An 18,225-nucleotide genomic window follows, 5' to 3' on the forward strand; every position below is an offset into this window, starting at 1 on the left:
TACCATATACAAAACCCAAGAAAAAAAAAAAAAATGAGCAAATACCCTACAGCAAATAAATCAGTAAATGGTAATAGTATGTGTAAAAAAACATAGGGGACTTAGTTAACACTATTTTGATTAAAAAAGCATAAAAGCCATCCTACCGCGACAAGGTGTACCCACCGGGACAGTCCTAATCTGTCTCTAGTATTAAAACCTTACCATAAAAGCCATCTTACCGCGACAAGGTGTACCCATCGGGACAGTACTCATCTGTCTCTAGTATTAAAACCTTACCATAAAAGCCATCTTACCACGACAAGGTGTACCCATCGGGACAGTCCTAATCTGTCTCTAGTATTAAAACCTTACCATAAAAGCCATCTTACCATGACAAGGTGTACCCACCGGGACAGTCCTACTCTGTCTCTAGTATTAAACCTTACCATAAAAGCCATCCTACTGCGACAAGGTGTACCCATCAGTACGTTACCATGTAGGCTATTGATATTTGACTGCTATTCTTTTTTTGCTTACTTTTTTTGCTACACAGGGAATCATTTATATGTCTTCTCACTTTTAATATGAATTCTGTATCTAATAAAGGTCTCATCACTTTTCTTAGTGCTGTGTTATTGCTGGAATAGGGACTATTTTGCATTTCCACAAAAATCAAATAAGAAATTTTTAGGACATAACTCCTTCCTTTCAGGCTTTGTTTTGGCTCCCAGCCGTCAGGCCACAGCTGATCAGACTGATCAGAGTTCTGTAATTTTTATCGTAGGTACACTTCAACTGTGAGAGACAGAAACTAAACATAAAAAAAACAAAACAGAAAATCACATTGTTGACTTTTACATTATTTAATTGCATTTTATTGCATGAAATACATATTTTATCACCTACCAGCAAGAATTCTGGATTTTCTTTAAAAAGCCCTCCTACTCTGCAGTTATTACCTGTATTACTTGCACCTGTACACAGACTCAATCAATCACACTCCAACCCCTCTACCATGGCCAAGACCAGAGAGCTGTCTAAAAACACCAGGGACAAAATTGTAGACCTGCAGAAGGCTGGGATGAGCTACAGGACAACAGGCAAACAGCTTCGTGAGAAGACAACATCTGTTGGCATAATTATTAGAAAATAGAAGAAACACAAGGTGATTGTCAATTTAACTCATTCTGGAGCTCCATGCAAGATCACACCTTGTGAGGTAAGAATGATTCTGAGAAAGGTCATGAATCAGCACAGAACTACATGGGAGGACCTGGTCAATGACTTGAAGAGAGATAGGGCCGCAGTCTCAAACATTACCATTAGTAAAATACTACGCAGTCATGGATTAAAATCCTCCTGGCAATGCAAGGTTCCCCTGCTCACACCAGAACATTTACAGGCACATTTGAAGGTTAATGGGAGTAGGGCATATGGTCAGATGAAACCAAAATAGAGCTTTTTGGTATCAACTCCACCCACCATGACAACACTGTCCAAACTGTGAAGCATGGAGGGGGAAACATCATACTTTGGGGGTGCTTTTTTGCAAAGGGGACAGAATGATTCCACCATATTGAAGGAAGGATGGGGTCATGTATCGTGAGATTTTGGCCAACAACCTCCATCCCTCAATAATAGCATTGAACATGGGTCGTGACTGGGTCTTCCAGTATGACAATGACCCAAAACACACAGCCAGAGCAACTAAGGAGAGGCTCTGAAAGATAAATTTCAAGGTCCTGGAGTGGCCTAGCCAGTATCTAGACCTGAACCCAATAGAAAATCTTTGGAGGGAGCTGAAGTTCAATGTTGCCCAGCGACAGCCCCGAAACCGAGAAGATCTGTATAGAGGAGTGGGCCAAAATCCCTGCTATCTATCTATCTGTCTATTGCATGTGTTAATTCAAGTGTTAATTCCTATTGGCACATTTTACTTGATTTAAAAGGTTATTCCAAAAATTGTAAGTTATCCCCAATCCAGGATCAGGAAGAGAGGCAGATAGAAAAGGGCCCATAGACAACAACACTATATGAGTTCTTTACAGTCCAATAGCTCATCATAATGCACCATTCCACCTGCTTTGGAGGAAGAAGCAGGTCCTCATACGTCTTGGACCCACAGGTTGTACCAATAGTATGTCCGCCTTTGGACAGGATAGAGGATAACTTACTGATCACTGGAGGTCCAACCACTGGAACTCCCAGCAATAGCAAGAATGGGGCTCTCCAACCCATGAACTTACTCAATGCTGGGGGTATCTCTGCAGGGACCCTCCAACTATATTGAGAATCTGGAATGGGGCTCTGCAAAACCACATCTTGAATGTAGCGGAGGGGCGCATGTGAATATTACGATCCATTCTGTACCATTCATTCTCTATGAGACTTCTGGATCTAGCTGAGCGCTATGTTTGGCTTTCACCGTCAGTCCCATAGTGAATGAATGGAACAGAGACCAAACATATACGCTTCTGCTCTATTTACGATGCTCTACAGAGCTCGGGTTTGATATTCCTGCTCTTAAGATTGCTGGTGGTGCCTACAGTCTAACCACCACCAATCAGTAAGTTTTCCACTATTCTATGGATAGGGGATAACTTACTTTTATTTTTAATGGTTTTTAGGTTGTTTTATTTTATAATGCACTAGCATATATCTATATCCTAATAGACAGTATAATAGGACAGTACCCTTCTTGACATTGTGTTAACCCCACAATCAGTTAGGGCTCATTCAGACATCTTTGCCAATTGGTCCGAGCATGGATTGCTAAAGCATGGCCCAGCTGTGGCTCTCCCAACACTAGCATAATAGCTTCATATATTTCTATGAGTTGGGAGAACCGCGGCCAGTCCGTACTTTAGCAATCCATGCTCGGACCGATTGGCATGGACGTTTGAATGAGTCTTAACTATGATCTCTGTTGTGGATGATTGTAAAAATCTGTGATTTCATGGTCACAGGTATCGGTGTCCCTGCCACTTCCAGTCCAACAGGAGAATGAGCAAGGTGGTCAAGAGCGAGATGATCCCATTAAGAATACAAATATCTCGCTGAGGATCTGTTTATACCAAGGAAGGTGACGGGCACAAGGGGGCATTCTTTGCGTCTGGAGGAGAGAAGGTTTTTCCACCAACATAGAAGAGGATTCTTTACTGTTAGGGCAGTGAGAATCTGGAATTGCTTGCCTGAGGAGGTGGTGATGGCGAACTCAGTTGAGGGGTTCAAGAGAGGCCTGGATGTCTTCCTGGAGCACAACAATATTGTATCATACACTTATTAGGTTCTGTAGAAGGACGTAGATCTGGGGATTTATTATGATGGAATATAGGCTGAACTGGATGGACAAATGTCTTTTTTCGGCCTTACTAACTATGTTACTAGTTACTAACTATGTTACTATATGTCCTCACATGGTTGAAGCCAGTGGAAAAATATTCATGAATGTGTAGGCCAAAAAGTAGAAGCATTATTGAGACTTGTCCTGACCAATGTTCAGCTAACCATACAAGGGAAAATTTGCTGCCCAAAAATACCTACAATCATTGGAAATTATTTTTCCAACACTGCGATTTATGTCATTTCCCATGAATAATTACAATCATGTTTATCATTAACAAATGGGAAAAGTGGTAATCAACCTAAAAGTTTAGTGATTGAGTGTAAAGAATGTACGGCCTCATACCATACCACATCATCACTTGTTATCACCAGGAAAAACAAACCCAAACTATACATAGTTATATCCCTCTGCTGCCACCAATTGTCACAGATCCCCATCCATACTGCCACTAATTTGTCACGTATCCGCTCTCAGCACGTGACTTGGGGTTGTGCCTGCAAGGGTTAATGTATCTCCCCTTTCTCAGTCCAGCATTCAACCTCTATCCTATGCTGCAATGGGAGCATAAATCACACACCGACCCAGGCCACACACCCGCTCATACATGCTGCCACCACTCACTGAATGCATGGGCGATGAGTCCTGGAAATTACTAATACTGCCCACCACTCATAAGGCTCACACACCTTAGGCCATGGATTCTTTAAACTGTTAAAGTTTTATGCTTTAATACAAAAAGGTTCAGTGCTTACAGTAAAGAAAAAGATACAAAATATGGTAATAAAAAGACATACAACTATGCAAAACAGTATAAAATAAACAGGAGAAAACTTACAGAAATAGCTAACTGGTAGTCTGCTTCTGCTCCCTGACTGTAGGAAGAATATAGACTGGATCACATCAACTTCATTGTAGATTGTAAGCTCTCATGAGCAGGGTCGTCTTATTTTGCTTTAATTATTGTATTGTTAATATTGTTACTTATGACTGTTATGTTTGAAATTGTTAAACTGTAAAGCGCTGCGGAATATGTTGGCGCTATATAAATAAAGATTATTATTATAGGTTGAAAAAAGACCTAGGTCCATCAAGGTCAACCTTTCTAAAGAAGAAAAAGTATATTGCAGTCCCCGGGATTCCTTGGGATAGACCATAAATGGCTAATCGTTATGGCTTGGCACTGGGTTTACAGCCCTTCATTCTGCTGATCTGATATGTTCCCGAAAGTCAGACCTTCGCCAATGAAACAAAATGGCCTATCGGTGCTTTTTGTCTAAAATGTTTTTTTTTTCCAGGAAAGTTCCTATAAAACATACAAGATAATGAGTCAGATTCAACATTGCATTCTTGCCAGTTTTTTGGTGTAAATACTTCTCAATTAATGGCTTTTTTATTTCAACAAGTTCATCAAACGATTTTCAAGTTGTCTTTTGGGGTTTAGTTTGTTTTCTGATTTCTACCTCAATGTGGCTTTTCCAGATGTTTTGGCCAGATTTAGGAGATGCCATAAACTTTTTCAAAAAGTTGCAAAATTTGGTGCAACTCAACTCCAATTCTTCCCTCCACCCCAAGTGATTTTATGTACGCCAGTTATATTTGCTCATTATTTTATGAGACTTTTTCAGTTAAAAAAAAAATTACAAAACCAGTTAAGACAGAAAAGAAAGCAATTTCGGGCTTTGCAAAAAAAAAACCCTCATAAATCATGTGCAACATTTGGGTGAATTTGGTGCGAAAAAACATCCACATGTCTAAAATTAAAGGTGACTTAAAAAAATGCAAATGATGAATTGGGAGGAAGACTATATAAGTCCTACAAATCTATAGTCCCACTTGGCTGTGCAATATGTGACACACCTAATAGCAAGACAGCAACAAAAAGAAAATAGTTGAATCGGGGGCTGACGTCTTGCAAAACAAAGAGAAAAAACGGTAGTTTGACGATAAATGGCTTCACCCAACCACTAACCATGAGTGGAGAAAAAGCTTTGGTGTTATCATTCATATTCTCTGAAAAAAGGCCAAGAAACCAAAAAATTCCTCCGGGGTATGTAAACTTTTGAGTACAACTGTAGCAATCTCTTGGGTTGGTAATGCTATGGACAACATCCTACAGAGCAGGAGAAGCTGAACAGATTGATATATAGGTTTGTAGGAAAATATTCAGAATAACATATGTTGTTCATTGAAATCCCTACTCATTTTGGGCAATCACTGATTAGGACCGCCTACTGGACTCCTAAGCCCAAGCAGGGATTTCAATGGCTAAATTACCGGTTATCATAACTCTTTTCTCAGAAAATTATATATCAATCTGTTCAGCTCTAGATACTCTATAACATTACGCCATTAGATTGCACAGTCTTCCCAAACCGATAGGTTTCCTTTAATGGAAGATTATGTGGTAATCCGTAGAAAAATGTATAACGTGTGTCTTCAGTAACATAGAAGCATGTACAAAAAAATTTTTTTTCTAAAAGCTAGCATCACCAATCTGCTGCACTCCGTGCTGTGAGTTGCTCACATTCTAGTGCCCACTCCTGCATTATAATCGTTTTTCTATATAATTGGAGACACACTTTAATAATCTCTCCCTAATCATATTTTTCAATATTATCTTATTTTACCTTGATGTAGCACAAGTAGCTAATGTTTGAGGACTTGCGACTTACATTATAGGAAATTTCCATAACCTGTTAATTCACATCTGAAATATAGACCTTCAGGGCTGTTGTAACCTGATAAAGGTTTCTTGTAACCTGATATTAATGAATGTTTAGTTAAGCCCCTTTTCTTTAACTTTTGTTAATTAGTCCTGCAGAGTCAATGCACATGCAGTCAACCGTATAGATGAATGTACTTGATGTAACTAGCAAGGTTATATATAGATATCTGGTACATATTTGGAATACAATATCAATGTCATAGATACATCTGTCAGAAGTCTTCACACCTCAGCTATGTGACCATTCACACCTCATCCAGTGAGCCTAATAGGACAGCATGACATGCTATGTATCACATGCCTGTGCCAATTAAAGGATTAATACCATATAGGAATAACTCATGGTAATGACAGTTATAACAGTGATATATAAGAGTTGGGGCTCTATATTCTCACAGTTCTTTGTTTCGCCGCATACTTAGTATTAGATAGCTGTCAGCCAAGCATGTAAAACAGGAAGGAGCAGACAAAAAGCCATCAGCTATCTCCACGACTTCAGGAGACAAAAACATGACCATGCTGAAATCCACGATGCCTAATCATTGATACCACCAACTCCTCCCGTGATTGTCGGTGGATCATACCATGTGTCATAAATAGTCCAATTTAAAATGTCATTTTGCAGAAAATTTAAGGTCTAAATGTTTTTTCTCAACTCACCAGAAGCACCTATCCATCACTGCTTGCAGACTGAAGGAACCCCCACTGATCCCGAGAATGTGACTCTGAAGTGCTCCACTAGAATGGAGTAATGACTCAACATGTGCAAGGCCACTCTCCATTCATTGTCTATTCATTGTCTCTATTCATTATCTATAGGATTGGAAGCTCTCTGGAAGCCCAGTAGACAGTGATTGGAATGAAGGTGGCTGCTCCATCCTAATTGATGTCTCCTGTCTGGTCACCAGACCTCTATAGCCTATTATAAGCTGCAACAGGGCAGGGACTTCCGAACGGGGTTAACACCACTTCTGGAGCTGGCGAAGACCTCCAGAACTGTTTATGCTGGATCTGTGTGAGCAGTAGAAGAGGAAAAGACTCTTTCTTTTGCTTTTGAAGGGTCTTCAACAGTCTGTCTCTCAGCAATTAGCAAGTTATCATCTGAATAAATTCTTTACATTTTTTTTCTGCAAAATATTATTTCAAATTGGGCTACTAAGGAACATTTGGAGACAGAACCAGCAGGTACTGATGGCGTTTTTGTGGGCCAAAAAGACCTCACAAGATCCGTTAAGGCAGTGTTCCCCAACTCTGGTTCTCAAGAGCCACCAATAGGTCATGTTTTCAAGATTTCCTTAGTATTGCCCAGGTGATAATTGCATCACCTGGACAGGCAAGAATTCCATCACTTGGGCAAGACGAAGGAAATCCTGAAAACATGACCTGTTGGTGGCTCTTGAGGACCGGTGTTGGGAACACTGCCTTAAGGGTTTGTCTAACAGTAATTTTTCTTTAGCCATGGATTGATTAAATTAACAAATGGATGCATACTCCATTTTTCCTCTTCTACTGTGCAGCGCCCCTAAGTCCTGGTCGTTGCAGTACTGATGCTCCGCCGCTAAGGGGGGCTATGGTACGTCTGATGGCACTGAAGAGGTTCACCTGACCAGGTATCACAGACACCAATACACTTCACAGTCTGGCCTCCAGGAGGAGCTAAGGGTACTATGTATTAGGCCACTCCTCACAATCTGGTAAAACTGGGGGTTGGATAGGAAGTTAGAGAGAAGCTGACTGGGAATCGAACAGGCAACACCCTGTGGCAGAGGGTGTTGCGGAGAGAGACTTGGGGGGGTCCCTGTCAGGGGTGGGATCCTGACAGAGGCCTAGCGAACAGAGAGAACGTTACGGGACCGTGCCTGCACCTGATAGCGGTGGTGCCCTAAGAAAGGACAAGAAGCGAGGTCTATTGTGCTGAGTGAGAAACGAGATCAACGCAACAAGGAGAAATACCAGTAGGAGTCGTGCTGTAAGACGAGGCAACATCCTACTGAGGCGCGTAGCCGGTGGCCGGAACGCCGAGGAAGTATTAGGCTCCAAGCAATACTTCAAACCTACGGCAGGACAGTCAGCTTTAGGCGGGCTGTCTCACACAAATCACCTACGAAGACACAGGGGGCAACAACAGGAGAAGGGCGACACTAGGGTCCAGGAAGAGCTCCGAGCCTACCCGTCATACGGGTGCGTCCTAGCCATATCATCTGGGGGACGAAGAAGAACATCAGAATCGAGTTGTGAGGGAACACGAGAAACAGACACAACAGTTGTGGGGACTATCCCGTAAGCACAGCAGGGGAGGACCACAACACACAAGCGCTAGAAGGTAGGCACAGATTTCCACCTGCAAAGGGAACTCTGGAGGTGCCATCGGACCGTCCGGACTTGCGCAGCCCGGTTAACCGTATTCCAGACTGAGGATCCTGAAGCCTTCAGTAAAGAGGTAAAGAGACTGCAACCTGGTGTCCTCGTTATTTATTGCGACCTGCACCGCACCATTACCTCACCCCCACCAACACCTTCATTGTACGCCCCTCAGCAGGGTCACGGACCGGGTCTAGCCACCGTGACAACCCCAGAGCAGAGACTCAGAGGCCCGGTACCGGGTACCCCTCGGCCCTGCGGCAGTGGGGGCGCTACATCTGCTCACACAGATTCAGCATAACCAGTTCCGGAGGTCTTCGCCAGTTCCAGAAGTGGTGTCAACCCCGTTCGAAAGTCCTGCACTGCTGCACCTTATAATTGGCTATAGAGGTCTGGTGACCAGAAGGGAGACATCCAATGGCGTGCTCTTCTAGTACATGACCGCTGCAGCGGTGCTGGGATTTCTGAAAGAAGCAGACACTGCTTTTGGAGCCGGCGGTGCAACCTGTCCACGGAGGCAATGGTAGGTGAGTATGCCTCCATTTAATATTTTTAATCAATTCATGGCTTAAAAAAAAAATAATTTGGTGCATTCAGTACTATTATGTATAAGTTACCCCATTAACCGGGAAGTAACTATATTAGCTACAGGGGTTGCATTCGCACCCGGGACCTGGAGCCTAGAGGGCCCAAAATTCCGCTTTGGCCCATATGAAAAGACCATTACTATTGAAATTTTGTACCGATGTTATGTCACCGTTTATATGTTACTTTATTGATATTTTTTTCACGTAGTATCCCATTTTCTATATTCTTGAGGAGCACATGAGAAGTTGAGTAACGTTCAACTTCCTCCACTACGCCTGCTCTAGTTTCCTGTTCACAGTGTGAATTAAGGAGGCCATATGACATATCCGGTGACATGACCCTCCATCCGCAGCCCTCTTATAGATGGGATAGGCGCATCGTGGAGTGACTTCAGAAATATAGAAAATGGGACACAACAAAAAAAAGCATGTTTTATTGCCTAGACTAAAATCACGTATATCATACATTGGTTTACATTAGCAAAATAGCTACCCCTTAAATATGTAAATGTAGTTAAATTACTAAACAGATATGCAAATGTGTATGAGGGTATGAGGCCTTATAGTTTTTTTTATTCTTTGTTGTATTTAAGTTGCAAACATTTAGGCAGCCCATGTTTTTGAGTTGTTACTCCAGCCTTCCAGATTCTACCATTTCTTTAAGGGCTCGGCTAGACGACCTTAGTGTCGATCCGAGTGTGACCCATCAAAATATTGATTGAGAGATCACACTTTCCTATGAGGCTGAGTGCATGTCCAATTATTTCCTCAGACCGAGTCATCTTTGGAAAAAAGTGGCAGCATGGATGATTTGCTTTTGATAATAATCTGATCGAACTCGGCCATTCAAGTCAATGAGTCCATGGCAAAATCGGACCGCACTCAGATGACATCCAAAACCGATTTTTATGGACAGTCTGAATGAAGAAGATGGGAAAAAGAATATTTGTTCTCCATATTGGAGAAAAACAGATCCCACTATGATCAAACTCTGGTCAGTGTAAAAGGGGCTTGGAATTCTTTCAAAGAAGTTGTGAAGAAGTTTGTAGGTAACAACAAAGATCCAAAATGTAAGTCCACTGTGGAGAACATGCTGGAACGTTTAAATTCTTCTAACAGCCCAAGGTTTTGAAAGTTACATTTTTTACATTCCCATTTGGACTACTTTCCTGAAAACCTTGGTGATGTTAGCGAAAAGCAAGGAGAAAGATTTCATCTTGATATGAATGAGATGGAACGATGATATCAAAGTAGGTGGAAGGAGAACATGATGAGGGACTATTGCTGGATGCTTCACAGAGAAGAACCGCAGGCCTTCAATAAGAGAAAGGGTATCAAGAGAAGCTTTGAAGAGGAAGGAAAAATGTGCAAGAATTCATTTCCCATGACGTTGGAGAATGAATGTTGAATAATTTTTATATACTGTATATTGAGTACTTTTTTGGCTACAATAAAGATTTTTCTTGTTCATCTTGCTTGTACGTAATTTCACGCTCATTTTGTGCATTTTTTTATAAATCAAGGCATAAGAAAACATAAGAATCAGTCATTGGATTTAAAACAATTTTCAGAAACCCACATTTTGCAGACCTGTGTAATCAGACCATTTTTCTCAGATGGAGAACATACACTTAGGCTAGGGATACACGATTGTGTTTGACCAAAAACATAAAGCCTAAATTTAATGTGAGACTATGTTAAAGTGAGATATCTAGAAACTTGTAATACGGATTACTGGTATAAATATGGGGCTCTCATGAATTTGACGAAGGAAGTGGTTCGCTACACCTCAAATCTTATTCCAGCTGAGACTGGAATAAGATTTGTGGCAAGGCACATCCTACTTCGTCACTCATCAAGACCATCGTGAAGATGGCTGGACTTGATTAATTGGGATCCTGGTGTTTTGCACATCACTAAGCTGTCCAACGCAAACTGTCTAAGTCACCCATAGCAACCAATCATAGCTCAGCTTTCATTTTATAAACTGCTCTGATAAATTGAAAGCTGAGATGTGATTGGTTGCTACGGGCAACAAAAGACAGTTTTCGTAAATCTGCCACACTTTTCCCTTAAAGCAATTCTAGAAGAATAGCTCCTTAATACAATATGTCATAGAAGGTGGTAGAAATGGGGCATATTTATGAAACTGGTTAAAATAGAAAAAAGGTCTTAGCTGCCCATATCAACTAATCAAAGCGCAACCTTCATTTTACCAGAGCTGTTAAAAAAATTAAATTTGCTCTATGATTGGCTGATATGGGCAGTAATAAGTTTGTTGATTTTTTTTAGAAAGTTTTGATAATTGAGGCTCATTATGATGTCTATTATAATTCATGTGAAAACACATTTGTATAAAATGGACAGCATACAGATATAATTGAGACCCATAGGAGGCCATGAGTTTTGTATTACATCTGTGTATCATTTAGAGGTTGCATGGAGCAGTAAACTGATTAGCTTACAACATGGCCACCTTAAAAGGGTTTTCCTATTAAAATAAGTTATCATCTATCTACAGGTGATAACAAGCCTTCATCCCCATTGCAAGAAGATGCAGCAGGTAGGATGCCCGACCACCACTTAATTCATTCCCTATGGGGTAGATGGTAAAAGGTGAGTGCAGCACTTGGCATCCCCTTAGGAAACTAATGGAGCAGTGGTCGAACAGGTGCATTGCCGCCCCTGCCTAAGGGAGATAAAGTTCCCTTTTCTGACATTCTGTGTGGGTCCCAGTGACCAGACCCCTACTACTGAACAAATTGTCATCTATCTTTATTACTAAGATAGCAAGTTATCCCCTTCCCATTCATATTTATCTCCTATCCGTATCACAGTTCTGCAAGGGTAAAAGTGTTCGAAAAGTAAGAGGTGATTTTTATATACTTTTGATACTCAGAACTCAGTAAAAATATAAAAAAAATTCCATCACATACAGTTTTTTCACAAACACTGACTTAATAGGCTTTTTCCTGCACCATACTTTGACCCCTTTGTGTGACCTTTAGTGGATGGTCTTTGTGTCATTAGATTTGTTACAAATGGTTTTTCATGGCACAGAAGCAGAGAAAAGGAATTCCTTCCATACTTTTCTCAAGACGGTGCTCTAATGTACTGCAGTGATGTTATGAATTAATCCAAAAAAAGTCTGAAAGCTGTGCTGCTGCACAATAGCAGCAAGTATTCTTCAGTGCCTTTAGGGAATTCTGTGTGATTGATGGAAAGCTTTGAGAATTTAGATTTTATTCTCAAGAAACTTAACTATGAGTATCAGGGATGGTCAGTATGTGGTGATCAGAAAGTTCTCTCTTTGCTCCATGGGCATCAAGGAGTATACACGAAGTATCCATGCTTTTTGTATGAATGGGACAGCTGGGATAGGACTCATCACTGGTGCCAAAAAAGTTGGACAATGAGAACATTTTCGCAACCTGAACTCAGGAGCATAGTTGCGGAAAGTTTAGTTGATCCCACCAAAGTTCTCCTGCCACCACTCCACATTAAGCTTGGACCGATGAAGCAGTTTGTGAAAGCTCTACTGAAAGAAGGTGAGACTTTTAAGTACCTGTGTACCAAGTTTGAGGGACTCTCCAAAGCAAAGCTGAGGAAAGGCATTTTTGTGATCCTGATATTCTGAAACTCATGAAGGACGACATGTTTGGAAGAAAAAATAAAGCTGTTGAGAAAAAAGCTTGAGATTCTTTTAAAGAAGTTGTGAAGAAATGTCTAGGCAACAACAAAGATCCAAAATTTAAGTCCATTGTGGAGAACATGCTGAAATATTTCAAAGCCTTGAGTTGTCTGATGAATTTGAAGTAACTTTTTTTACATTCCCATTTGGACTACTTTCCTGAAAACCTTGATGCTGGGGAAAGATTTAATCAGGATATCAAGGTAGATGGAAAGTAAACATGATGGGGGACAACTGCTAGATACTTCACATAGAAGATCCGCAGGCCTTCTATAAGAGAAAAGATATCAAGAGAAGCATTGAAGAGAAAAGGAAAAGGCGCAAGAATTTCTCATAAAGTTACAGCATGAATGTTCACTACATATTTATATATATTGTGTACATTTTTGGCTACCATAAACTTTTTTCTTGTTCATCTCGCTTGTACGTAATTTAATCAATATGTGATGCTTAAAAATGTAAGTGTTTTTTTTTTTAAATTAGGGCATAAGAAAATATAAGAATCAATCATTTGATTTGAAACAATTTTCATGAACTCAAATTTTGCATACTTGTCTAATTCATAATTGCTGGGAATCCGGCCTCAGGGACCCTCAGCAATCTCAAGAGTGGGGTTCTCGAAGACAGGAACCAGGCTTTGCAGCCCTCTTTGAATGGAGTGATGGTACACATGGACAACCTCTGCTCCATTCATTGTCTATGGGACTGATGAAGAATAGGTCTGGTTGTCCAAAGCATAATATTCTGCCTACAATGTTCATATAGCTGTTAAAAACTGTTAAAAATCAAAACAAATTTATGTGTTCTACGTTAAAATTGCAGGGTGCTAATAACACTGCCATATATGCCAGATTTGTTGAACAAGGGGAGGGGAGACGATATAGATGAAAGAAATGGGGAGCGGCTGTATTAGAATTTTGTTTCCCATTATTGAACCAAGTGAAGGTTAAAAAAAAACAAAAAACAGAAAAGTTCCTCTCTGATCTCAAGATTTTGCCAAGAATTTACACCATTTCATCTTGCACATCCATTTGTAAAAGTGGAGTGAAATGGCGGCTTACTGTTTGATACTGATTTAGGCATATTTATGATCTGTGACGTTTAAAAAAGTTGCAAATTAGGAAACCAAAAGACATTCATTGCATGTCCAAGGGATATGATAGAGATTTCTGCTAGACAAGGTTCTCACCTCCTCTGACCTCTGTGCTTAGCTATTTCTGTAACTTACATAGAAGAGAATGCGTGGGGCACCCCTCCAGTACATTCATTTATTAGCAGCAGTCACCAGTCAATATCTCCTCCAAAAGGTTGTCCATGGGTCAAGACACTCAAATTGCATATTATGTGGAAATGCCATAATTGTGGAATATACTTTTAAGTACATTTCTTCTAGCTTTCTCTTTTGTGAGACTCAAGTGCCCATAGACATTAGACTGTGGTGTATGAAAATGAACAGCTTCAAACAAAAAGTTGGGAAAAACTTAGTGTCATTCTCACGATTGATCTTCAGGAGCACAGTGCTCCCCTGCCTCCCGGTTTAGTGCCTGCTGGGGGGCAATGTGCTTCTGATGATTGACGGTTTGGACCAGCAGCACCTCTAGCTCAATTGATGTGTTCTCACCTAATGTAAGTAGAGACAGCTTTACTTCTGCAGCATGCGAGAAGCACAGGGAAGAAGCTAGCAAGATCCAGTGATCTGACCAACTTCAGAAAAGCGCTTGTAAGCTCTACAGCAAATGGCTTGTAAGCGCACACTCCTTGCCTAAGAGATCGGTCACTGCTGGTCGACTGCAGAGAAACCGGTAATCTATGCAAAGAGCACTACATAATGGAATTAAAAATTCCTCCTTTCCTGAGAATGGAGAGGAGTTTTAATAAGTGGTAAATTGCAAAGTTGCTTGTTCTTACAAGCTCTTTGCATTTTACTTCTTTACGACGATGAGAAAACCCTATTAAGAGTGAGCTGCTGTTTTAGCCAACCGATCATACACTGCCATAGCCTGAAAAGAAGGTGGTCAAGATTAATTTTTTCATCTGCTAACTGGATGAAAGATCTTTTTGTTGAAAGAATATTCCGAGAAGGAACGACTGTAACAGCCAACAAACACCAAAATGTGTGGTTGCATCGGTGTAATCGTTCACTAGACAATCATTCTTTCAATCGTTGTTCAGCTATCAAACTTTTCTTATCTCATGTGTAGGACCACCTTAATGATGACAATGTTATGGTGCACTTTACTTATCATTGTGTTCTTCTGATCCATATGCATCTACCAAGGGAAACCCTTATAGGGCTCATTGAAAGGATGACACTTGTAGAATATGTTCCATTATATTTTCTTCCAAAAACAAGATAATATCTTTTACAAAAGTATTTAATTTAAAACTTTTATTTTGTCCTAAATGTATCTGAAAGGAAAATGAACCAAATTATACCCGTGTCCATACGGATGACATGTCACCTGACTGCAGTGGTTCACGCTGAGGATGAAATATTACCGCAATGGCCCATAATGAATTGCTATTGTTCTGTGGCATGCCATCTGTATGGGTGGCATGTCAGCCTACAGAGGGGTAGACAACCAACAGCAGGATGAAAGCTCTATGACAGCCTCTTACGAGAGAGGAATAGCTACTGTAATATTTTATACCATGGATATTACGCATTTGTGTCGCCATGGTTACAGACTACAAATATTCCCAGTGTAGTCTGATTTTACAGTCGGAAGTTTTTATCTATTCTCTACTACTTCTTTAATATTTGTATGCACAAATTAGGGGACAGAGGGAACTTACAAAAAGCTCTATGTAAAGGTGTAAATGAGGGCAGACACAGACAGAAGAGGGCCCCTGTGCGAGAACAGTACATGGGCCCTTTGCTTCTCTTTAGGTACCCCCGTATGTGTCTGTTCACTGCTTTGTAAATTAAAGTGGTCCCCCTTTCTTCTGGGGCACCTGTGTGGCTGCAAAGGTTGCACCTATGATCTATCAGCATATTCAAGCAAGTCTAATTGCAAAGTTGCCTCAATTTGCATTTTATTTAAAAAAGCAAAAAACAAAGATTTTTGTCAGTGAAGCTTAATTTTACAATCTAATTACGTTTGCTCGTACACAATTGTTCACATTCAGAAGCTGAAAATTAATATCGGTATTTTACCAGTACACAATGTTTCAGTCCAGTGTATATATATGCCTTTTTTCGAGCAATACGGTGGTGTAAAAATAACGTTGTCCATATTAATTACCGTACATGTATGTATGCTGAATAAATAAATAGATACATTACTATGTGTGTATGTATACATATATATATATATATATTTTTTTTTTTTATTCAGCATGTATAGATTTTATATAAAACATATATGCTATATATATATATATATATATATATATATATATATATATATATATATATATATGAAATAGTGCTAAAAAAAGTGCCATAGAGCTTAATTATGGATACGTGTATATATGCACTATATAATTGTGGCACCACTACTGTATATTGCATAAAAAAGACCGTTACACACCCTACTGAAACGCTGTGTACTTGGGCAATTTGGAAAAATAAAATGCTTTTTCATTTAAATTAGATAAGGGTGCTGCTTTCTTTTGGAGGTTTACATTTGGTGATTTTTTTTTTTTTGGGGGGGGGTCAGGGATCCTAAATGCTTTCAAATGCAACCATTTTTAATTCATGCTGCTTTTACCTTTTTATGTTTTTAGATAGATAGTTTTTTTTATTTTAGTTAAAATGTAAAAGAATTTTAAAGTGTAATTTTAGTCATTGTTAAAAATGAACATTTAGATATCTCTATTTTTTTTAGGCAACATAAATTATACATGACATATTGCTTTCTGTTATTGTTTTCTTCATTAGAAATGATCATTTCCCCTGGTCATCATTATTTTAGTATTACATTATGTATCTCATACGTTCCTCATTTAGGCAAATTGCAGATATTTTTGTGGAAATTAATCTATAATAATAAAGTATAAATTACAATATTTAACATTGTTAATAATATTATTATTTGGGTAAACTGATGTTTTAATTTGCTAATTCTGATAATATGTGATGTATACAGATTCTAGAGCAGCGATTCTTGTCTGTAGCAATGTATTTCACATCACTAATTTGTGATTTATTGGAGATCCGGACATCCTGACAATGGTTCGGAGTTAGAGATGTTTGTAGTCCCCCCAGTCGTTGGCTGTCTTTGGTTGCCAACAGACACAATATTGATTATGGCTATGGAAAACTAAAGGTCACCCTCCATTTGATATAAAGCAAACACTGTTTCATGCCATTCCAAACATTTATGACACGGGCAGATAAAGTGACTAGACTGATGTCATTAGAGATTCGATAACCGTGCTCGCCTCTATATCTGTACATTGAAGTCATATCCCAACCATAAAGTCTCCACCGTGCCACCTGATCGCTCTCCTCAAACATTCCACATGATGATGACACCTTCTACTGAAAATGTCACCAACCTATAAGGCATCAACCATACCAGGGTTATTACAAGGGACCAGCTGCTCCCAAAACCACAGATGCGGGCTTCCTTTCCCAACCCCCTATGTCCCCTCCCTTACAAGGATCACCTTGCAGCTCGCCAAACTAAAATGAAGGAGCTGGTTAGAGACTGAAAAACAATCCATCACTCTTGCTGAGCCCACTCCTTCCAAAAAAAGCATCAGTGGAACATCTTGAGCCAGGGAGGGGAGCTGCGTGTGTAGGGTGGGAGAGCTCTAGTGGAGGGGCACCTGTTCAGGGGCCAGCTGGGTAGACTTGCTAGACACACAAGGAAGCCAGTCGGATGGCTTCCTTGCCACAATGCTAACTACTATTCCCCCCATTGTTTCCTTACCCGATAATGGTAAACGTGCAGATTTTTGTTTCTTAAAAGCAACAAACTGTTTCAAAATATTAGAAAGTTTAAGAAAAAATATGATTGGTGCATAAAAATCCACATGATATTACCTTTCTCTGCTGCTTTTCCCATGCAGGGTCTAGGAGTAGATCCCTATCCCAGTCTTCTTCCTGGTGCATGTAGTCTTCTTCTGTAATATTGTATGAATTGGCATATTGTAGATGTGGATCAATGGCTGTCATCTTTGCGCTCGCCCTTTCCTTGCTCACTCTTTAATTATTCTTGGCTTTGAATTTCAAGGCTCCTGCAGCCCCTGGCCAGCAGGTAGTGGCTTAAGAAATGTATTGCAGTAGTAGGTAGTTGGGAGATCTAACCCAGGAATCCCCTCTTCAAATTGCTTGCTTCCTCCTTACCAGCCTGCCGTCCCTGGTCAAAAAAAATACACGTGACCTATTGCCCATAAGTACCATTAGCTGGGTACCATGTGGTCACATAGGCACCCATAAATGGTGAGTGGGTGGTCTAACAAAACCCCTCCTTGATCAGCTGCCCTATGAGTTCAGACCTCATGAAAGTTTGGAGAAAAGTTTTTTATAGGGTTATTACACTTATTTTGCGGCCGGTCACATTAGTAATATCAATTTTTAAAG

The 18,225-nt window shown here is 40.1% G+C and overlaps 1 protein-coding gene across 1 annotated transcript in view; it reads right to left on the minus strand.

Moving 5' to 3' along the window:
* Window positions 1–18,007, minus strand: part of ACTN3 (actinin alpha 3) — an 89,551-nt gene extending 71,544 nt beyond the window's left edge. The window contains exon 1 of the mRNA XM_077287363.1: window positions 17,686–18,007. Within this exon, the coding sequence (XP_077143478.1) occupies window positions 17,686–17,817 (132 nt within the window). The 5' untranslated portion in view covers window positions 17,818–18,007. The remainder of the gene's footprint in view (window positions 1–17,685) is intronic.
* Between the last annotated feature and the right edge of the window lie 218 nt (window positions 18,008–18,225).

This window comes from Ranitomeya variabilis, chromosome 2 (genome assembly GCF_051348905.1).
Source record: "Ranitomeya variabilis isolate aRanVar5 chromosome 2, aRanVar5.hap1, whole genome shotgun sequence".
Classification (NCBI taxonomy): domain Eukaryota; kingdom Metazoa; phylum Chordata; class Amphibia; order Anura; family Dendrobatidae; genus Ranitomeya; species Ranitomeya variabilis.